At 38.1% G+C, this 23,962-nt stretch overlaps 1 protein-coding gene across 1 annotated transcript in view; it reads right to left on the minus strand.

Annotated features, from left to right (window-relative positions):
* Window positions 1-491: 491 nt before the first annotated feature.
* Window positions 492-23,962, minus strand: part of LOC111867893 (unconventional myosin IC) — a 65,182-nt gene continuing 41,711 nt past the window's right edge. The window contains exons 7-21 of the mRNA XM_023858106.2: window positions 23,070-23,276; window positions 21,769-22,028; window positions 19,441-19,610; window positions 18,123-18,277; window positions 16,838-16,966; window positions 16,013-16,166; window positions 13,506-13,737; window positions 12,442-12,672; window positions 11,428-11,587; window positions 8,793-8,913; window positions 7,647-7,768; window positions 5,353-5,565; window positions 3,478-3,578; window positions 2,810-2,909; window positions 492-1,359 (exon numbers count right to left, since the gene is read on the minus strand). Coding sequence (XP_023713874.1) covers window positions 1,345-1,359; window positions 2,810-2,909; window positions 3,478-3,578; window positions 5,353-5,565; window positions 7,647-7,768; window positions 8,793-8,913; window positions 11,428-11,587; window positions 12,442-12,672; window positions 13,506-13,737; window positions 16,013-16,166; window positions 16,838-16,966; window positions 18,123-18,277; window positions 19,441-19,610; window positions 21,769-22,028; window positions 23,070-23,276 — 2,370 coding nt within the window. The 3' untranslated portion in view covers window positions 492-1,344. The remainder of the gene's footprint in view (window positions 1,360-2,809; window positions 2,910-3,477; window positions 3,579-5,352; window positions 5,566-7,646; window positions 7,769-8,792; window positions 8,914-11,427; window positions 11,588-12,441; window positions 12,673-13,505; window positions 13,738-16,012; window positions 16,167-16,837; window positions 16,967-18,122; window positions 18,278-19,440; window positions 19,611-21,768; window positions 22,029-23,069; window positions 23,277-23,962) is intronic.

Below are 23,962 nucleotides of genomic sequence, written 5' to 3' on the forward strand. Positions count from 1 at the left end.
TCTTGTGAACACCATAATAAACTTTCGGGTTCCATAAAAAAGCTCTTGAATAGCTGCACAACTGGCAGCTTCTCAGGAAAGTCTCAGCTTCATGAAGTTAATTGGTTAGTCCATGACTGGTTGGTATTTAAAATAAAATGTTTCTATGGTTTCTGTACTTGGACTTTATACAACATGAATTTCCTTCTTTATGATACACATTTACTATTATAAATTTGGGTGGTGCATTGTAGTGATTCAACTTGGTTGTTGTATAAATGGTGATCAGTATGTTGATGTCATTTGCATATCAGGAAGTATTCATGAGAGCAGTTTTTTTAGTGCAAAAAGGGTGTAGTTTTTAAGAAGTCAATGGGGACTCCCATTACTTGTACAAAGTTTAACAAACATAATCCATTCACTGAACATGCTGCTCATATCATGGATGTGTCACAGGTATGAATTGTACCGTCTTGATGTTTTAATCACCATAAAAAAATTAGACAAACAGTACAAATTGTGAAGTTCTTAAATATGTAATTTTCTCCAGTCCTTTGTTACTTCATATCTATGCTTGTGCACTTTATTTCCAAACATACTCTCATCAAAGTAAGTATGGAACATTATTGGAGGGGAAATTTATCAACAATGTCCTGAAATACAGATATTGCCAGTTATCAAACACACAAGCACATGAATTTTCAAGGGGTTTACAGTATTTTCCATACAACTCTGCCAGAAATAGGTTGTAAATATTTCTGTATTAATCCTTTTATTTGTTCACATACATATATACACATATACACGCGCGCGCGCACACAAACTACTACTTATATGTGTAAATAAAATATTTGTGATGCAACAATAACTCAGATTTAATTAAGTACTGATAATCACAAGAAATTAATTACATTAAAGCATTTTTATCTCACTACGTGTATTACACTTGTATGATGGCACTTATCTTACCATGGCAAACTGTGGCCTAAAACTCAGAGCTTCAGCAAGGACTAGATAATCTTGACATGACATAGAAATGAAATATGAAACACATTTCAACAAGGAAGTGTGCAAAAAAAAAAAAGTAAAACTGGCAATCTTATGTCGCAAAAATAATGGTAATCTGTAAAACATGCTGCCTATGAAATACAATTCTGTGAAATAAATACTAACTTTTTATATTAAAAATTTAAACCTTGCTAGAACATACTGATGTTCTGAATCCGACCACAACTTTGATAAATATTACTTCTTCCCCCACTCCACAAATCACGTAGTTCATTGTGCTGCAGTTGATACCTTAAAATGCATGTCAATTGAAAACCATCGGTACTGCCAGAAGCACAGTATTCATTCAACTTATTTTTATGGGGAAGCAACCTGTAAGCATAAAGTTCATAATTATTATAATAATCAACTTTAGGGGGTATGGCTACAGACGAGTTTTGGTTTGATGACCGGATTTAGTGCACATTTATATAACTCATTTCTGCACTTCACAAGTCACTATATGACACACTTTATCTTCTAAGTCTGTTACAGTCTTCACTAGCCATTGCTTGGTAATGGATGTTAAAAATGGTTATTCCTCTGCTTCTGTGCTCAAGCCCCATACAGAACTCCTATCTACTCAACTTAGTTGCCTCAGTTATCTTCTTTTTAACTCCTCAGCACAGACCACAAAGAAAACAACCCCATTTCCACTGTTAACTGTATTGTTATATGCACCTCGTTTCCGTGATAATGTTTTAACTCATTGCTCAAAAACAGGTCTGATACTTTGCTGGTTTTGAGGTCTTTGCCTAGCAGTGAGTCTGTACACTGCAATATTAACCTTTAAACGCTGGACTTTTGAAGTGGTGGTAAGCTTGAGCTGGCTGGAGTTTAATTAAATGCCCGCTGCTGGTGCGGGTTTAAATGTCTGTTCCTGTTAGGGCGCTTAAACAAATAAACAGTTCCCATCCCTTGCTACAATTTCTGTAGATAACCCCTTTACTGTCCAATCTATAAGATAAGATAAACATCGGAACCAACCGTGATAACAAAATTTATATAGAGAGCATTAGTCATATCTAAAGGGCATATTGTTACATTATCTTATGTAACAGTGTTTCCTTATCGTAGTGGTGCGCCTCTGAAGATGATTCTTTTGAATCGAAACATGTAAGGCGAATGAGGACTGAAGTGTTATAAACTTGTATGTCACATTGAACTGAACTTTTCATTATCTACTCTATACATTAGACCTTGGTTTTGCTGAATATGAATGTAATCAACAGTGCAATTCTTTTTGGCAAAGCCAAAACTGTAACTCTGAAACATAGGTATACTTCTCACTGCTGCCTGTTGGTACTGTTAGTAACAACTACCAGCTCTGCTACATAATGTCAGAATGGCAATCATTAGGTTTTATTGGCTCATATATGGATATATATAATTACAAAAGAAAGGTTATTTTTTCTTTGTTAACATTAAATAAGGTTTGCTGTTATATGTGATCATGTGACGTGTAGAAACTGAAATCAGGATACAGCTATGCACAGTGATAATGCAGTGAATCCCCCATTTAAGGCCCTCTTTTAATGTCAGAAATTCAACACCGAGATTATTGACTTGCGATTACTGAAATGTAACATTAAATGAGAGGGAACCTTAATCTGAGGGACATTAGACAGAGGTCCCACTGTACACGATATGTTTAACTTGTTCACGGTTCATACCATATAAGAATTTACCACATATGCAAGCCTGTAATGTCCTGAAAACATTAAAGAAATAAAGAGATTGTTATGATTACACTGAGAATTTGGTAAGAAGATACAGTACATACCACAAGGAGGTGGCCACTTTTACCCTTAACAATGGCAGGACTTGTCCCTGTTGTGATATCAATGACTCCTTGCTTCCCACCAATAAGATTGTGGGAGATACTGTAACAGAAAGTTCCAAGTAAATCACCACTGATTCATGCAAGGTGTACAGTCTATCCTTGTATGAATTTGTGTGTGTGTGTGTGTGTGTGTGTGTGTGGGGGGGGGGATTTCTTGGAAACTGGAAAATAATTTACCTAATTATTTCTATAATAAAAACAGGTTACTTTATACTTGATACTTTAATTATAAATATGCTGCAGATATGCATGGAAAATTTAGTAGAAAAATTATGAAGAATGCCAGGGCATTTGGTGGAGAGGATGGAATTGCTGAAGCAAAAGTGGGCTTAGAAAAAACACTTGTTGCTGCCATCTATGCTGGGTCTACTTCACCCATCTGGCACCAGTGCCAGCAATGCACAAGAAAACAATGACTGCTTGAGGTACTGCACTGTTCAAATCTGCACTTGGCCAAATCACAAATCAGTTGCATAACTGAAATTGTAGTTTATGTGAATGAAGTTTTCAGTAACTTATCCTGCAAAGCACTCCTCCAAATGAACTTCCAGACATGTGAGTGGTAAACACATTCCTGTTTTTACAAAATTGTAAATATAAAAACTTACGTTCCAGCTTCCATGATTTTTACATTATGTGCTTTCTTTGTTACATCAACAATCTTGGTGACTGCTTCGATTATGTGGCCCACCTCCAGAATTAAGTCCCCCTGTAAATTAAAATTAGTAATATATGTTAATGATTTGCTAAATTATCTCCCCTCATGCTTTAAACACAAGCTCTTTTGTTCTTTTTTGTGTGTATGTGAATTATTTAACAATCCCAAGATTATATATACTGTTGGATGGTAGGTGTACCAACCTGTTTAGTGTTTCATGTTTTGACCGGACCATAAGCACAGATTATTTTGTTAGTATTAGTGTGCATTTTCCAGTACTGAATTGATGCAGAATACTGAATGCCATTGTTCAATAACCTTCTTTGTAAATTTCTGAGAAATGAGAATGAATACATTGCATTTGAACAAGTCACCACTTTTACCACAAACTGGGATAGCTCAATAGGCACAAACACTAAGTTCTGATTTTCTGGTAGAGGCAGTATTTTTAAATTTTCCATCACATCCAGACCAACTGTAGGAGTCCATCTTTCTATCTAACCAGTATTGAGACCTCTTTCCGCAGGGCAAAGGTGGTAAGAATGTGAATTTGAGCAGTTGTGTCTGTCTAATGCTCAGGTTAAACATGCATGGGTTTCTACTTCCTGTGCACCTTCATGACTTGGTGTGTTAGCACAGGCAAAAGTTAACCTTTAACACTTTTTTCACTCTTTACATATTATTATTTTCTCAAATCTTGATTCTTGCTGTATAGACATGACATTAATTAATGGTCTGTTTCCTCCTAATATAGATCCAAGCCATGATGGTATATGATTGTGAGATGAGGATCAGTAAACATGTAAAGCATGATGTACTGAACAAGAATTGAAGACTGATCACCATTTTAGTACATGCACTTTTTATATACTCTTTTCTTTGCAAATTTACATATCTCAACATTATGCTCATTTATCACAGACATATATCTATCATTACAAAGCTAATCAAACTGCAGATACAACATTGCAGAGTCATATATATCTGTCCTTGTATTATGTTAAAGGAACATCATATTGGAAAACTTTTTAAATAATAATTGTTATTCTTCGTGAGATCTAGCTAAGCTGTGTTTGAGAAAATGGAGTTAACTTCAGGCTTCATGTAATGTAGGAGTTACATTGCACTCATAAAGATTCAAATTAAATGTGTCTTACATCATTTAATGCAGATCCCTAGTACCAAGCATCATCAATAGTTTCAGAGATGAAGCATGGATGAACAGACAGACATGACCCTCCCATTTAAAACATTCTATATAAAGAATATGTAGACTCAGTGCACAAAATCTTAGTGTGTGAGCTACATCAGAATTTGAATGAGTGGAGGAATATTTTGGAGCCTGGTATTTTCCTGTACCAGATGAACACAAGCAGTAAACATGAGCATGCAATATTTCCTGATGAGGAATAGCAGAGATAGTTGATACCATGTGCAAGTGCAGAATTCTCTTGGCAGTGGCCACCAATTGCATGGATTTCACATTGCCGCTCTAAGAACCTTTATGGAAATTTGGATAGAGTTGTCATCATTATCATCATCCAGTTGTCATTGTTTTTGTTGCAGCTGTTAGGTTAAAATTATCTGTGATCAAGCACTAAACCATTCTGTGTTTATCTGTAGGCATGACACTGACTAACTATAGTAATGAGTCTCTCTAGTTCTCTAGAAAAGAGCCTTAATGTAGTGGATTTTGTTACAGTGTTGGAGAAGTACATTTTTCCAATCATAACATGAAACACACAGTATCTTTTAAATAGTCTGCAGTCAAGACTTGTAAGGGTAAATATGCAGGATAGAGTTGATATCTATTGATGCATCATACCTTATCCTTTTTGTATTCTGGAGGTATCCTGAGCAGCAGAAGGTTGTCTGATTCAGTGGTAACCACCAGTTCTTGGAGCATATCCAGTCCAAGATTGTGCTTCAGTTTGAAAGTCTTACCATCCAGTACATACAGGTGCTTGTTGGTAAGCACAAGTACTCGTTCCCTTGGTTTGTAGCCATGACGATCATACTTTGTCACTGTGGTTGCATACTGCAACATAGTAAAGATAGCACAGAATTATGATTTGATTCATTTATGAAAACTCTTTGTTGTATAAAAAGTACAAGTAAAGCTATACCTGTAACAAGCCTTGGAGGCCCATAAGGTTGTGAGATGTTGAGGTTCCTACATTTTCTAGATAATCGGCTCATAGATGGCAGCAAAGTTGTCAGCCTTACGTGCCGGCCGCCCTTTACCCCCAAGAATATTCCTGATACTAATTTCTGTTAGAGGTTGAGTCGACCCCAGGGCCACAGTGTGGCTGGAAAGATTAGGTCAATTGAAAAAATTAAATGACCTCATTGGGACTTGAACCTGCGACCTTCCGGCTTGTAGCATAGTGCCTCAACCAACTATGCTACCAATTAAAAATACTGAACTTCACAGAGACAACTACAGAAGTGCTTATTTATTTATTTGTTGGTCATTTGATGATTCTTTCAGTAGCTAGACTATATAGCACTGAAGATATGCATACTTAAGAAGAATTAACTCCATGATGCATTGCCTTTCTTGTGAAGCTGATAGTTATTCATGTAGTCAATAAATTTTCCGCCTTTTGTGAACCCCAAAGAAACTCTTGTGATCCGGAATTCTCACGCAACTGGCCAAAATTTCAAGATTCTTATGGAGTTACTTCAGAAACAAAGTTGTGATGCGCATACATTCACCTCGCATGTGGTACTTCTGCCAGCAGCCTGAAGCACTGTCCACCATCGCCACTCATGCAGGTGCCATTACAGTACGGTCTAGGTGAATGTGTGATTGCATTATAACATATCTTAAATATTTTCACCCACCAATCATCAGTCTGTTGAGTCTGACTCTTATGTTATGACTGACGGTCAATTGGTCAGTCTGTCTTGGAATAAAGCACCCATCTGGGCCGTACGACCAGATTCTTTTTACTGTCAGAAAGTTGCGGGTTTGTTGATGTTGGGCGCTCTCTCTGACAAGATGGGTTTATCATTTACAGTTGCTGCTGGCCCTTGCTAGCACAGCCATTCTTGATTCTTGGGTCTGAGTCCTGTGGGACTAGTGACCATATTTTACTGTCTCAGATTCAAAACTTCAATTTTCATCACCTCCTACGACTCACAGGGTCACGGTGAAGGTATTTGACCCCTTCCACATAGGATCTCATTCTGCTATATTGCCTAGGAAGACTTTTATGAAAGAACTAAAGAGAAAACAGGTTGTTTTAACTCTGTATTGTGTTTCTGTAAGAGTTTTCTCTTGCAACTGGCAGATTCAAGTAACCAACATACCCCATTCCCCACACATGGCAGATAGCCAGGCGTTTACTGTACCATATTCAGAAAAGCAGACCACTGGGCCCGTTCCTAAAACTGAGGTTTGCTGGCCAAAAGTCTTGTGTGCATTAATCGTTTCCCCCTTGTATGCTACATATCTTGTCTATTTCATCCTCCTTGATTTAACCACCTTAAAAATATTTGGTGAAGATGGTTATAAAGCTTCTCATTACACAATTTTTTCCCATCTTCTTCCTCTTCCTCTTACTTTTGAGCCCAGTATTCTTGTTAGCACCTTTTTTCTCAAAAACCTTCAGTTTGTGCATATTCTGTAGAGTGAAAGACCAAATTTACATTGATCTAAAAAACAGCTAAAGCATAGTATAGTTGTTATTTTGATCTTTACAATTCTGAATAAGAGGCAGGAGCACAAAAATTCTTATGGCATTCCCTGAATTTAATCTCCTCTTAAGTTCATCATGAATATAATTTTGATTTATCACTGTCATTCTCAAGTACTTGAACTTACGAATGATAGTAAATGTGCTCAAAGTAAATTACAGCATATTCATTTATGTCTTTACACATTAGGGAACATCATGCTCATACAGCCATTGAACCCCCATTCCAACATCTCTGTCTTCCTCTTACCATTCTTCACATAGCACATGGTTTCACAATTCAGTGCCATGATCTGCCATTTGTCTTTATCCACTTCATCTGTATTTGTTTATGACATGCAATTCTTTCATATTGTTTCAAGGCTGTAAAGAAGTATATCAAGATATATGCAACAATGTTTTCTGCTGAAGCACTCACCACAATTTTGTCACCATTGAGGTGATTTTGCTGAAAAGTCTGCCGTAAGGCCTTCTGTTCCTCTGTGAGTCTGTCATCCACAAATCTTGGACCTATACTCTGGGGATATGATTTCTTCTTATCTGAAATTTAAAAATATTTAATTATATGATATTACATTGTGATTTAACTCTGAGTTTCGCAACCTTGACAGTACACTAAATAAATTTAATATCTCTTAGTATATAAGATCATGTATTATTGCAAAGTTGTGTGCATGTTTGTATAATTATGTATGTATGAGCTGTCGTTCATATTTTATTATAGATTTCATTCATGTACAAAATAGTAAGATTAATATGTTATTCTGCTAAAGCATAGTTTGAATAAATATAAAGAAGGTAGATTATATGGCATCAAATAGTAGGATGATGATGATGAACTGGAAAGGATTTGGAAGGAAGCAGTGCTCTCCCAGCATTTTTCTGGAGGTTACTGAAAAAGACTGTAAAGAACCTCAGTCAGGATAGCTAGTGTCATGGCCAAAATTCGAACCAAGCACTTCCAAAATATGAGTCTAGGGCAGTGGTTCTGAACCTCTGTCAGGCCGCAGCCCAGTAAATTCTTTTTCTCAAAGACATGTGCCTGGTATAATTCATGCCAGGGTCCAGTACTGGGCCGCTGCCTGGCGGTTGAGAAACACTGGTCTAGATTGTTACTGCTACACTGACTTATTCAGCCTGTGAACTACAGCCAGAGACACATATGAATTCAAAATTTTCTCCAGCCTGTTGATGCTTTGTACCCCCTAGGTCAACTACTTTTCTGAACACTATGTTTCCAAAGATCCCTCCTTAGAGTGACAGGCATTTTATGCCTATAAAAACTGTGCTTGGTTCTCAATGTTACCTCATGTACATCCTTAATAAATGGAAGTTCAGGAAATTTCATACTGGGAATCCCTAATAAAACTGAAAAGAAACATGCAAACTTTTCAATTACATCATCTACTGCAGTTATTATTTTATATGAAGACATAGAGTAATGTACAAGAAGTCACATTGAAATAGAATGACTGTTTCCATGATTCAGGTGTATTCTTGAAGAGTTAGCTGTTATTTTGTCCTAAAATTTTAGTCATGAATAATAATTAATACTGATTAATACCTTTGAAAATTGATTCTGCAAGCACTTTGAGTTCAAACTGTCTCTTCTGCCCAGGACTCAGTGCCAAGCGATATTTCCTTGAGAGCCATCTTCGATGCAACTGATGTAAGAGTGTGGATGCCTAACAAATACAGTAGTTCAAGAGAGAAAGCACAAATCATGATTATTATCTTTATCTTCTTTGAGATTATATATTAAATTTATAATGTGATTTAGATTGTGATTGCTTGGGTTATGACACTGTTACTTCTGCCCTGAAAGTGGGGGCAGCAGGTTCCTCTAAAGTGGTGGTACCCACCTTCAAGACTACATGGTGTTGTATACCGGAAGACCATAATTTAAATTTTCACCACAATATACATCTCAAATCTGAGCAGTAATATGGCTGGCTGCTGACTATATGATTCACTCCAAGTGCCAATGAAGGAGTATGTCTCCCCTTATCACTCTGCCCAGAACTGATCTGGGGTCCACTCACCCTCCTGTCCAACAGTTACCACGAGCATATTTTGCCTATTTTCACAATCAATTTCAACTGGATCCAAGTACCTCACCAAAGATTCAAAATTACATTCAAGGAAACCAACAAAGCACAGAAATGTTATGCTGTGACAAAAGATGTCTTTGTATAGGTACTCCTGATAGTTCAGTACCACATCACTGCATTACAAGTTATTTAAATTCAAATTCTTTATGAAGACTGAATGTACAAAGGGCGTTCCATATATAATGCCTTCTATTTTTTTGTGTTAATATGTAACGTCAGAGCTGGATTTTTGTGGTTTGTAGTAAAGGTTGAACCTTCCCGCCAATGTACAGTTAGTTTGGTTGTCATGCGACAGATAGCGACAGCAGAGCAGTCTACCAAAAGGGTGTCTGACATAGAAGTGCATATGAAACAGAGATGTGTTATTGAATTTCTCACTGTCAAACAAATTGCACCCATTGACATCCATCAACACTTGCTAAAGGTGTACGGAGATGATACAGTGGATATCAGCACAGTGAGGCGGTGGGTAGTGCGTTTCAACAGTGGCAAAAGTGAAGTGCACAACAAGCCATGCCCTGTGCATCCCTGCTCAGTTGCCACTCCTCACAATGAACAGTGCCTCGATCAGCTCATCCATATAGAAGGGTGGATAACAACCAGATAACTGTGTGCACGGCTTAATATTGGCTGTAATGCATTGGAAATGATGTTGGGAAAGCTGGATTATTGCAAAGTTTGTTCCAGGTGGGTCCCACGGATGCTTACACAGGACCACAAAACTCATCGAATGGAAGTCTGTCAGGACCTGTTGCACCAGTTTGAGGCTGAANTGCATCCCTGCTCAGTTGCCACTCCTCACAATGAACAGTGCCTCGATCAGCTCATCCATATAGAAGGGTGGATAACAACCAGATAACTGTGTGCACGGCTTAATATTGGCTGTAATGCATTGGAAATGATGTTGGGAAAGCTGGATTATTGCAAAGTTTGTTCCAGGTGGGTCCCACGGATGCTTACACAGGACCACAAAACTCATCGAATGGAAGTCTGTCAGGACCTGTTGCACCAGTTTGAGGCTGAAGGTGACAAGTTTCTGGACAGCATCATCACCGGAGATGAGACGTGGTGTCACCACTACGATCCGGAATCCAAAAGACAGTACATGAAGTGGCGACATCTGGAGTCCCCAAGAAAAAAGAAGTTCAAGACACAGCCATCAGCAGGGAAAGTGATGTGCACGGTCTTTTGGGATAGGCGGGGTGTGATTTTGTTGGATTCCCTGGAGCCTGGTGAGACTGTCAATTCTGAACGCTACAAGATGACGCTGACTAAGCTGAAAGCCCGCATTTCCTGAGTCAGGCCAGAGAAGCAGACAACGTTTCGCTTGCAACATGATAATGCTAGACCCCATACCAGTTTGGTGACCACCACGCACATTGCAAAGTTTGCCTGGACTGTCCTGCCACATCCACCTTATAGCCCCAATTTAGCACCTTCAGACTTCCATCTCTTTGGGCCTATGAACTACATGGGCAACATTTTCCAGACAATGATGCTGTCATTGCAGCTGTAAGAAAGTGTCTAGCCTCTGCTGGCATGGCATACAGGCTCTTGTTCATCGATGGCATAAGTGCATTACGAATGGTGGTGATTATGTGGAAAAATAGCTGTAAGTAGCTGAAATCTTGCTCTATTTATCTGCATTATTATACTTTCTGTATCGGTTGTAGTTTTCATTAAAAAAAATAGGAGGAATTATATATGGAATGCTCCTCATACATATAAAAATAATAATTTGGCATGTGTCTGAAGCAACGTAAATTGGGCACACCGATTTCAAAACACATGCTAACTAAAATGTTCCATACGTTTCTGCCAACTGACTGTGTAGTTTGAACAGAAAGGCTTCAGTTTCTGTGACTGGCTGGAATTTCATTCTGCACAACAGAACTAAAACCAAAAACCTTGAAAGTTCCATACATGAATACACAGAAGCTTTAGAAATATATCCTGAAAATATAGGCACCATAATGAACAGTTTATGTGCCCCAGTGAACTAGTACTTGGGATTTGTTAAGCCTTGAAATAGCCAAATTGTATAGGATTATTTTCCATGGAAACATTTGATAAGTGGTGTGTAATTACCTCTCTGCACACTACAGGGTGAGGTGGCCAGGATTTGTCCAGCAATGAGGTAGGAAGGTTCTTAGAGAGGCGAATCAGATACTGAGCTTTGGCCAACTCCACGAATGCTTTGTTCACTTCTGTGATTTGACCATTTCGCGTGATGAAACCTTTTATGAAGCTGCAAACAAAGCCACATGTTTCTGAAATTTATCACCATATACAAGGACTCAATCTAAATCATAGTTTCCCAGGGTTCCACAGACTGCTGCCAATCTCCTTCGTCCATTTGTGTTCTTTAATGGTGTGTCTGTCCAAGTGGCAATAAAGCAATGTACAGGCACTACTTCTTAAATTGTAAACAAATGTGTTTAGGCATTCCAGTAACCATTATGGATCAAGCATATTAAGTTCATTCTGTACTTTCAGTACATTAAATGATACAAATTCCATCCCAAGTGCAAACAATATATTATGTGTCCTTGATCTTGCTCCCCTACACTACATGTTTCGGCCTCAGACGGCCATCATCAGGTGTATAACACTGACGTTGCTGTCACACTGCACCCAGTCCAAAATTTAACATTTAAAACACTTTCCCTGTTATTATCAACATCTACTTTGTTGAATCTGTCTGGTTTGTAGATTATTTTATACACGTTAATTTTGACATTCCTGTAATAGCACTATAAAATCTTTAGTTCTAATTTTAAAATCCTTTAAAATTTTTCTAAATTTTAAATTTAAAATTGTTAGGGTTACTCGCCCTATGTCTAAAGTGCTGCAGCGGCTAGTTCTTGTTTCCACACTGTATAGGTGTTATCCTGTGTATTCTTCCTGTGTGCGTGCCGCTGTTATTCTTTACTACATGTACATATAATATTTCAGTACATTATTAAAAAACATGTTAAGAAAATCACTCTGAATATTTTACCATGCTGTATTTCAAAGACAGAGACTATAAAAATAATTAAAAATATATCAGTTCAAAAATAAGATAATTGTCTTCATTATATCTGCAGTGGCATGACTTACTTTCTGATGATATGGACAGCTTTGTCTCTTCTTTCAGCCTCTTTTTGTGCAAGGAATCGCCGTGACCATTTCTCAATAGTAATGGCCGCCTCTCGCATTTTTAGATACTCTTGACGCTGGAGTCTGCCTTTCCAAATCTTCTGAATAATTGTAGCTATGTCATGCTTCTTTGCTTGGAATGCATCTTCAGTAGCAAAAAGGGTCCTTGGTGATCGGATAAAGATCTTTGTGCTGGATGCAAAGAGAGAAAAGTTAATAATACACTGCAATCACATTTAAATTTCCTGTGTGTTTATAAAGTATGTCAGTACATATAAGTTGCCATATGATGCTATAAATATTTTTGATAAGACTAGGATTTGTCACAGTAATGTGACTGCACACTTTAGAGATATTCATTCCTGCCATTTCCTACTGTACAGGAGGATAGGTGGGCCCCAGAACTGGCCTGGACCTTATAAAAGAACTCTTGCGCCTATTGGGAATTGAACCCCAACTACTCGGTAGCCTAGCTCTTAGCCTAGTCACTATACCAGCTGAGCTGTGTTGTGACCATAAAAATATTAAACAAAATAATTTAAGTACTAAGCCTAAGGAACTAAACACGAATTTGGTAAAGACAGTTTCTTCACATTAACCATAATGATCTTTTCTCTCAATGGATTAGAACTTCTGGCCTGTTGCCATTCAGACTTCAAGCAGATAACAACAAAAGCTATGCACATCAAATTTTACTATATATATTTTTAACACATTAACCTGCAGAATCTGCAATAAAAGTACTGGCTCATGGATGAGTTTGGGCATAACTCATACGTATACTCTTTTTTGCTGATGTTCACTTAGGTATCATTTTAATTCCTCTATTAGGGTTTTACTCAAGTCTGTCTGGGACTGTGTATGCACTTCTACTAGCGGCATGTGTGCACACTTCCACTAGCTGAGCTTAAATGCCCGACTGGCCAAAACGGGGTACTTTGGCCACGATGACCATACTCATCACTGGTCTGATCGGGGCACTTCAGACGTTAAAGGTTAATGTTTAAGTACATTACTGAACTCACTTTCCCATCCTGTATTCATCTCTTTCAAATCCCAAGTGGCAGACTATTTCATGGACTCCTTGCTTTGATGGACCATGATAATTTGGCCATGTGGCAGGGGTTAGGCACTTGTAGCGCTGCAGGAACATTTCATATGGCCGTCGATATGCAAACCCAGCACGTCGTACACGTAGGTTTTCCATCAGACCCAGGTACTTAACTTGATGAGTCACTATTCTGTCATTGAACACACCTGCAGCATGAGCAATAATCATATGAGTGATCCAAGCATGTACCGCAGTTACATTGGACATTATCCATTCATTGTCTGAAGCATGTTTCGTTCCTATCCATTCTCTGAGGTATATTTAATATACATAACAGTTGGTGAATTAGCTTTATTCTGGTCAATTGTTCAGGATATTGTGGCATGCAGACCTGTTGCTAGGCAATGACCACGAAATAAGCAATTATAAAACAACCATTACTAATTAACAGCTCTGCTAACAAGCATGTTTCCATGGTAACAATTGCACTGCAACAGATGAACAGTGTTTCTGTGCAGTCTGTACCAAGTTGTTATAAGCAGGACCAGTTAGCTGTTGAAGTTAAACAGTAAAATATGATCATGAGTTCTGCGAGATTTGGACACGAGAATGACTGTGCTAGCAAGGGCCAACAGCAATTGTAAATGACAGACCCATCCTCTCATCAGAGAGGGTACCCCACATCAACAAAACTGAAACTGTCTGACAGTAATAAAAATCTGGTCTTGAGTCCCAGATGGGTGTTTGACAACAAGATAAACTGGCCAACTAGCTGTCAGTGATAATATGACTTCGACTTTGCTGAAGTTAGTCAGTCAGTCAGTCAGTTGGTGAGTTAGTTCAAGAACTGCTGGGGTTTAGTCATTGTGAGCTGTTGTTGTGAGAATCTGGTAGCTGAGGCTGGGGAGAGTTCAGGAACCCAGAGGAAGGGGAATGTCTGCCATTGGAAGTTGCTACCAAGCAACAGCTTGTGAAGACTATAACAGACTGAGAAGACCTAGTGTGTCCTATAGTGATTTGTGAAGTGCAGTAATGAGTTGTGTAAGAGTCCAATAAACCCCATCATCAATCCAAAACCTGTCTATAGTCACACTAAAATCTTGAAAATATATTAAAAATATGTGTGATGTTCCATGAGTTATAAAACTGTGCACTGTCTGAAGTACATTTAATATTAAACATATCTCAGAAAATGAATGTCCAACATAATCACAGTGAATTAGCCACTGTCACAACTTTTAGAGAAACATCTGAAAATTTTCAGGATACCTAAAATTAGGAGCAAGAGTATGTTCTAGTCTTCTGTAGAAAAACAAGACAGAAACATAACTGCTGCGGGTGGAAATTCTAATTAATGCAGACACAGCTGTGCTACTGTAATTGAAAACTTCTCCAATCTAAGACATCGTGATTCAAATTATTTTCTGACATGTTTCTTAACAGTGCCTTTTTCTTTATTTTTATCCACTGTATAGAACAAAAATTGTACAGTGAAATCCCTATTTAAGTTTTCTTTAGTGACCTGTGCATTTGAATAATGAATGAACGAAGTCTTATTGACGCCAACTTATTGACTTTGGATTGTTGAAGTTGAATGTTAAATGAAGGAAATTCCTAAATCAAGAACATTAAATGAGGATTTCCCTGTAGTTTTTTTGTATTACTACTGTTCTGCTAATAGATGAGACACAGTAATATTTTGGCTATATGTAAACAAGAGGACCTACAGTAAAGTCAAATAGATCAAAATACTGATTTCTGTAATCATGTAGCATCTGCTAAGAATTCTGCTATCATTTTCAGTTCTAGTGTGCAAACATTCTCACATTAAACAGAATGTTCCAACCATAGTAGTCAAAGTTTGAGCATGTTCTATGGATTCTAATAATGTATTAGTGAAATTTTATGTCAGTTGAAATAATACATTGTAAATAATAAATGTTTCCTCTAATTCATTACATTTCTCAAATTCAGCCAGTAGTACACCATGTTAACTCATGGGCTGTCAGTCCTTGAACTTGTGTAAGGGCAGATAACAAGTTGTCTGTTGTTTCTTTATTTCAGTTGTAAGAAATAGACAAGGTGAGATGTGTGCAATATTACAGATGTCATATAGATTCTGATCTTCTGGGTTATGACACCATGTAGTCTTGTAGGTGTTTACTAATGTTTCAGAGGTACCTGCCACCTCTATCTTCAGCCTATAACTGCCCTGCAGTTGGAGGCAGGAAGTTCATCAGAAATATTGGTAACTACCAACAAAACTACATGGTGTCATAACCCAGAAAATATCGGTCTACATCTTCACTGCTGTGAAACCTTGAGTTTAATATAGATGTCACTGTTACCTGTTGGTCATTCTACTTGTATATACTTAAGAGCTGTGGAACTTCCTATTCTAGAAATGCTGAACTGCATTATGTTCAAGTGTATATACACACATATATATATATCTGTGTGTGTGTGTGTGTGTGTGTATACCAGATTGATCTAATTCATTTGGCTTGATGCATCGGATGTAGGATGGCTCTTTGTTCATGAGGATCTCCATGAGCTGGTTGAGACTGTTCTTGAATTGTGTCGCTGCAGTATCTGGACGCTTCTTTGTTGTCACATCACTCACTGGGAACACTTCCTGTTAGGAAGAATGTAATATTATTGTCTCTTTGTCTGAGGGATTTTCAACCAATCATGACTGTTATAATGACATGTAACAGAAAACACTTTTCTTATTATTATTTTGGTTTCGCACATTGTTTATCTAACCGCTATGAACCTTCAGGGCCCTTAGGAATGAGTAATTCATCACCCAAATACTTATCAACTGTTCAAGGAAGATTCTGTGACATCTAGTTTGTTATTCAGCCATCCCATTACTGTTGAATAGTGACATATCATGGCGGTGTAGTAATACTTATTTCAGTATTATTAAACATCATGCTTGAATGGGTAGCACTCCTTCAAATTCAGGAAGTCATGGGTTCAAATCCTGGACTGGAGACTGGATGTTATGAAGTTTGTTGTGAATTTCCTCAGTCTCTCAAGATAAAATGTCAGACACCACCTCAAATTAGGCCACAACTGTGTCCTTCCATATCCTTTCAAATTCATTGTTCCCTACTCCTACAATTTGACACTATGTAGTATAGTCTGGGTTCCTGACAGCATCATTAAGTAAACTATAAATAAATAAAAACTGTTTTAGTGTCAACAGTGTCTGTCATTTGTATTCTCTTACTATACCTGATGACAAAATATGATATCTACTTTTACTGTCATACATGAGCGGTCAGGTATAGTACATACTTTCGTGATAGAATTTGTAGTCTCAGACATGACTTCACGAAGATCCCTGAAGAGAAGATCATTGTTCTTGTCTAGGAAACCATCTACATTGTATATAACATCTCCAGCATAATGCTTCAGACAGAACTCCTGAAATTACAAAATACAGTATTGATTATTCATCATCATTGGCTAGTTAACAAATTATACTTATTTCTGTGAACTCCGGGTTTCAAGTCCATATCATCTTACTGTCTGTGACTACATCCTGCTTGAAGCCAGAGGAGAATTCCATTAGGTGTCGGACTTTCAAAACGAATAGGAATATCACTTGGTTTCACAGCACATCAGAAAAACGAGTGATGAGTGAGGCACTGCCCATGGGCTACACTGATTTTAAATGTGACCATCCTGGGAGTATGGCATTTTTAAGGTCCAGTATAATCTCTACTTTGTGTGAAGTTCCTATCAAACTGTCATTATTTTTCATAAAGATGCCTTACTGTATAAGTTATATTTCTAATATATAGATCTAATTAAGGTATGTAGCATTTGCTTGGAACAGTTTATATGTTCATACATTTATATATTTAATAGAAAAATTCACCATGCAGTGCAATGTCTGAGTGTTCACTAACTTTGCAACAGTACATTCGTATCTGCAATAAATGTATTCACAGACTGGAGATAATCATCTTCCCACCCCTGTCATAGTCAGCATCATGTTATGGTTTCAGTCACATATTTTATCTACATTTAAAAAAAAAAAAAAGCTATGGACCTTCCACTCCACTAAATGAGGTCTTATGTAACCTATAAACTGTACTTACTTACTTACTCATGGAGCTGAGCCCTTCTGGAGGAGCTGCCAATTCTGCAGCTACTCAAAAATTTCCCAGCATTTTATCGAACCTGAAGGTTCATTACCGCGTTCACAAGAGCCCTCCGCTGGTCCCTATCCTGAGCCAGATCTATCCAATCCACACCATCCCATCCTATCTCTCTAAGATCAATTCTAATATTGTCCACCCACCTAGGCCTTGGTCTTCCCTGTGGTCTCTTTCTTTCTGGCTTTCCCACCAATATCCTATATGCATTCCTTGTCTCCCCCATGCAGTTTTCTCCAACCTCCTGTCACTTCATCTCTCTTCAGTCCAAATATTCTCCTCAAGACCCTGTTCTCAAACACCCTCGGTCTATGTTCCTCCCTTAATGTCAGAGACAAAGCATCTCCTTGTTTTAATCTATAAACTGTAGTTGCTGAAATTATTCTTCTTTCCCAAAGAGAACTGAAATTAAATCTTACCTCACGAGACATATTTTTCTGCAGTTCCTTGCCAGCCTTCCTATGGCTAATATAATGATCGTGGCTTGACAGATTCTCGTTCATCTTGGTAAGGAAGCTCTTGTCAGTTGGTTCACCAGGTCGAAGACATTCCTCGTCCATGAGGGAAATTATTCCTGTTTAATTATTTTCAAGAAATTTATTTACATTTGGAATTCAGGCAGAACTCTGACTATCTTGACTGATTTTTTTGCAGCTTTTTTCAGTTCCTACTTGTCAGTTTCATCTTTGTCATTAATCTTTGTTCGTTGCCTGTTTCACTGTAGTGATGGAGTATCTTGGTCTACCTGGCTATGTGGTGCAGTATGGCAACATTAAAATACCCCTTTACTTTCAGCTAGCCTCTACCAGTTATGATACTGTAATTTTTTTTGCTCCTTTAAACAGTTTCATTATGCTTTCATGCTTGAGCTATTTATAAATATCAACCCCAGAAGGGTCATTATTAGCCTGAGAGATTACTGGTCCACTCATGGACAGTTCTAACACTCAGTACCCGATAATTTGATGTAATGAATGTATAAGGGGTGGGCCTTCTTGGCCCTTGCACCGTGACCACAGTGATCTATTGTGCCTCGATTTGATGTAATATGACTAATCCTTTTCCTCTCTTAATATTTTTGCATTATGAATCAACCAAACAAAACACAAAAGAATTGTGACAGATTGTGAAACTTATGTTTATCTGTTATATGCCAAATGACAATTATCCCAAATTTTACAGCCCATAAAAACATCTAGATGCAGACAAAGTTGTTATACTCTTCACAGACAAATTGTGTGTCATGAATTGTCACAATTGAATTCAAAATCAGTGTTTGCCAAATTTATATGCTCAAATTTCAAAATTGCCCCATGTCTTCATATTCACAATACCGAGGTAAGCGTGTTGTCACAGTCTTGGAAGGAAAACATTCCAGGAAAGCAACTGTCTTTATATAGCTAATATTTTGCTTCATTTCAAGGATCCATAACTTTTGGAGGGGGGGATCAGTGGTTTCTGTAACAATAAATAATAATACTATAAATTTCAGTAATTTATACATTTCTAATTCCTTTTAGCAGTAAAGATGTTCAGTTAGCATGAATAACTGATAACTATTTAATTTATATTAACAGAATGTTTACTTCAAGGCTTTCTGATCCATGTGCACTTCAAAATAACATCTGATCTCTCATTAAAACAAGCTGCCCACTGCAGGTCTCTTATAGTAGTTCACTACTGTTGGTATGGTTTCAAGTTGATTATTAGTAATTCCATTTTAATACTATCACTCACCTTTGTGTTTCTCTTCGATCAGGTCACAGATGACCTTGTTGTTGAAATACTCAACATGTTCCCATTCAATGCCCTCCCTTTGATACTCCTCCTGCTCAGACTTGAGTGTCAGTTCTATGAATAGTTGTTGAAGTTTTTCATTGCAGAAGTTGATGCAGAATTGCTCAAAACTGAAAAGTTATGTAACAGAACTGTTATCACCAGGGCCCGGATTTTGATGACATGTCATCTTTTTTTCCTTGTATCCTATGCAATGCTCTTAAATATATACATCTTGAATATGAGCTGCTGGTTACAGAAATGTAAATTTTATAGGTAATTTGTTTGTCATTTTTTGACATTTTTAGGTTTAAAGTCATTTTTTCATTTTGGGGGTAAGTTTTGGGCTTTTAAGGGTATATCTTGTCATTTTTGGCCATTTTAGGGAATTTTTCTTCATATGTTTTCTGAAATGTGAATAATATGGAAGCGAAGTGTTCTTTCTCTTTCTCCTAAGCGCTCTCTACAAAGGCCATAGTATACAATAATAGCTTGTAATCCTGGCCCATCCTTTCCGTTCGTTTCGCGGAAGTGCTGACAATACGTATCATAAAACAGGGTACGGCGATGACTACTCACACTGCGGCTCTTTGTACAAAGCAATTTGCTTATTTACACATATTTCTAGTCAAAATCTCTTGCTTCATAAAACTCCTTCTGTCTTCAGTTCCTTGCCCTTGACCATACAGATAAAGATACAGTTGAGGAAAGGTACTCGGTGAGTAAAATTCAGTTCTGGGTTGCACTAGAGTGATTAATTTTATCACAATGCCAAAAGCAGAGCAAATGTCATTAAAGCAATTTGTAGCTGAGTTTGGAGATGATATATTTTCAACTGATGGTGACATTTTATACTGCAAGATGTGTGACACAAAAGTAGCGGCAGAAAAAAGATTCACGGTACAACATATCGGCCGCGACAAGCATATACGAACAGTGCAAATTTCGAACAAAAAGAAACCTGTGCAAATGTTACTGCAACAGTGTTCATCTGGAGGTGGAAATAAGTCATCGGATTTTTTCAGAGATCTGTGTGATGCTCTGGCATCCGCAAATATTCCGTTTTGGGCTCTGAACAATGGAAAACTGAAAAATTTTCTGGAAGTAAACTGTGGTCGTTCCATCCTGGATGAATCCACACTCAGGAAGAACTACCTTTCCCAGTGCTACAATGGTATCCTGGAAATGATTAGGAATACAGTGCATTGGAAGAAGATTTTCGTTTCCATTGATGAGACCTGCGATACAGAGGCCTGCTATGTGGCAAATGTCATCATTGGAACCTTGGAAATTGGCGGACCAGGTGAAGTGTTTCTGCTTACGAGTGAGGTGCTAGAATCCGTTAATCATTCCACAATTTGTAAACTCTTCAACAGGTCGATGTTTCTACTGTGGCAAGAGAGTATACAACACGTCATCTTGCTTTTTGTGATCAATGCAGCCCCATATATTGTAAAAGCAGGCAAGTCAATAAAGTCGTTTTATACAAAATTGGTGCACATTACTTGCCTAGGTCATGCACTACATAGAGTGATGGAGGAAGTGAGATCAAGATTTCCTCAAGTGGATGCTCTCGTGTCGAGGACGAAGAAGATTTTCGTCAAGTCATGCGGTAGCGTAGTGATTAAGGCACTATGCTACAAGTTGGAAGGTCGCGGGTTCGAATACTGATGAGGTCATTGGATTTTTTTTCAATTGACATAATCCTTCTGGCCGCACTATGGCCCTGGGGTTCACTCAGCCTCTAACAGAAATGAGTACCAGGAATTAAATAAATAATTTTTCTGGGGAGTAAAGCGCGGCCGGCGCGTAGGGCTGACAACCTTACCGCCATCTTCGAGCCGATTGTCTAGATAATGTGGGACCCTCAACGTCTCACAACCCTATGGGCCTTCATGACCTGTTATAGGGATAGCTTTACTTTTTTTTTACTTTTAGTAGATATTTTGACATATTACAATTAGGATTTAAATTTCTGCTGTGTGTCATGCATTCCAGTTATATAAATACAGTAATCAGGGCTGCACATAATATTCTGTTTGAGAAATACCAATGCTGCTGATAAGAGCTTTAAATGATAGTACTGAATGCGTGGAATGCTCTGTTATATTTGTCTTCCTGATATGTGCCATGGTAAAACCCATGGACGTTTTCAGTTGAGACCTATAAATAGCTTCTGAGTTGGAAATAGTACAGCATTAACCATGAAGAGGTTAATTGGAAGAGGACAGTGAAACAATGCAGCTGAAAACTACAGTTCTCAGGGTACCATGAATTTCTTTTCCTCACCTGTTTCTCTCAAATATCTCAAAGCCGTATATGTCTAGGATTCCCATAACCTCTTTCCTCCGACCCTCTTTGGGCTGTAGTGATGTGTTGAGTCGCATCACAAGCCATGTGAACAGTCTGTCATACACTGCTTTTGCCAGTGCATCTCGTGCATAAATTGCCATTTCTCTGGTCAGAGGGGAAGTCACCACATCCCCTCTTGCATCAATAGTTCGGTGTGTGAAGGCTCTGTCCAACTTGCTTGTCTTACAGCCCAATAACTGCACAAACAATAACATTTTGAGCAGAAATGAGGTAAATTTTGTTTGTCAAATGAACTTCTTGTGTCCTGATTTAAAATGTACATTGTGTGACATGGTGGCTGTATTCAAATAAATATAAAGTTTAAGTTGTCCCAGTGCTTAAGCACCATGCCACGAAGGCATATAGGGGGCATAATGCTCAAGTTCCACACACATTCTAAAACTTAGCAGTAGATGAACGTAAAATTGGTGACTTGTCACTTTACTCCTTGAGAAGGAACTCGGGTATGTGTACAGGAGGCCAAGTGGGTACCAGAACTGGTCTGGACATGGAGGCAAAAGTAACCTTTGCTCCTGTTTGGATGCAAACTATTCAATCAGCCTGTAGCCAGTAACCAAACATATACATGGTCAGCAAGAAGTTCTTGGAAGAATTAACTGCCTACTTTCCTTAGATATGACACAGACCACACAGAAAACGAACAAGTTAGGAGCGGGGACACAGACACACAGATGAGTTGCATGACTCCCACAGTTGTGAGACATTAAACTATGACCATGAGTCCTGGGCACAGGAACCAAGAATGGCTGTGCTGGTAAGGTCCAGCAGTAATTTACCAGACAGACAGATAGACAAGACACACACACATATGGCCCACTGCCTAGCAAGGAATAGGAGGGGACACAGACAGACAGCAAGGTGATATCATAAGCCTCATCACCCCCCCCCAGCTCTCTCTCAATACATATAAAAAATGATAAATTATGATGTCAGCAACACAAAAAGTATTGAATTGATATGAACCAAAAATAACAAGTTCCCTCAATAACTTCCAGTACCTAATTTCACCACAGTTAAGTGATGAAACATCTAGACAGAGAAATACCTCCATTACATTTTAATTTTATTTAATTTTCTGAACACTGCATAAAAATATAACTTTAATTTTTAATTCATCCAAAAATATTTTATGGATAGGATTGATGAAAATTGTTATTACATATCCCCCACCTCACTATTTTACTACTTTTTACTTACAGAACATGCTTGTTTGTTACCTTCGAAACAGCTTCAACACACTCAGGTTTAAGGATCTGGGCTTGGCCTTCCTCCTCTGTAAAGCCTACATTGCCCATGTGCAACACGCTGGCAACAATGGCAAATATGTCTTCCTGCTCCTGTTCTGTCAACTCAATCACTGCCATAGCCTTCCTAACTTGCTGGAACTGCTGACAATCATCAATTGTGTTCACCTTCCCTTCAACCTGCATCAACCACACAAATCACATCATATTTTCTATAATGCATGTGCATGGGCATAAATGAACCCTAAAATACCGAATATGAAGAAAATTTATTGAACAGTTAAGGTGCTAGTGTGATGCACATTCATACATATAGAGACATACAGACAGACAGCATTCCAAATAGGACTTTTGCTTATTCAGGGCAAGGTAAAAAAAGTAAAGCTATCCCTGCAACAGGCCGTGGTGTCCCATAGGGTTGTGAGACATCCAGGCTCCCACAATTTCTAGACAATCAGCTCACAGATGGTGGTAAGGTTGTCAGCCTTATGTGCTGGCTGCACTTTACCCCCAGGAAAAACTCTGGTACTCATTTCCATTAGAGTCTGAGTTGATTCCAGGACCACAGTGTGGCTGGAAGGATTGGGTCAATTGAAAAATCCAATGACAGGGAATTGAACCTGTGACTTTCCAGTTTAACCTCAACCTACTACATTACCATGTGCCCTGCTTATTCAGGGTGGGAGTTCAAAAAGTGTAAATCTGTCAAAATCTCAAGATCAGTTTTTTCATCACAACCATTTTTCACATATACTATGAACATGAGAAAGTAAGAATGTCATTGGGTCTTTACAGCATGGATACCTGTGGAGCCCTGGAAATCAATGTGAGAATCAGCAGCTTATATGTATTACACATTCTCTGGA

Source organism: Cryptotermes secundus, unplaced genomic scaffold (assembly GCF_002891405.2).
Source record: "Cryptotermes secundus unplaced genomic scaffold, Csec_1.0 scaffold111, whole genome shotgun sequence".
NCBI classification, from domain to species: Eukaryota; Metazoa; Arthropoda; class Insecta; order Blattodea; family Kalotermitidae; genus Cryptotermes; species Cryptotermes secundus.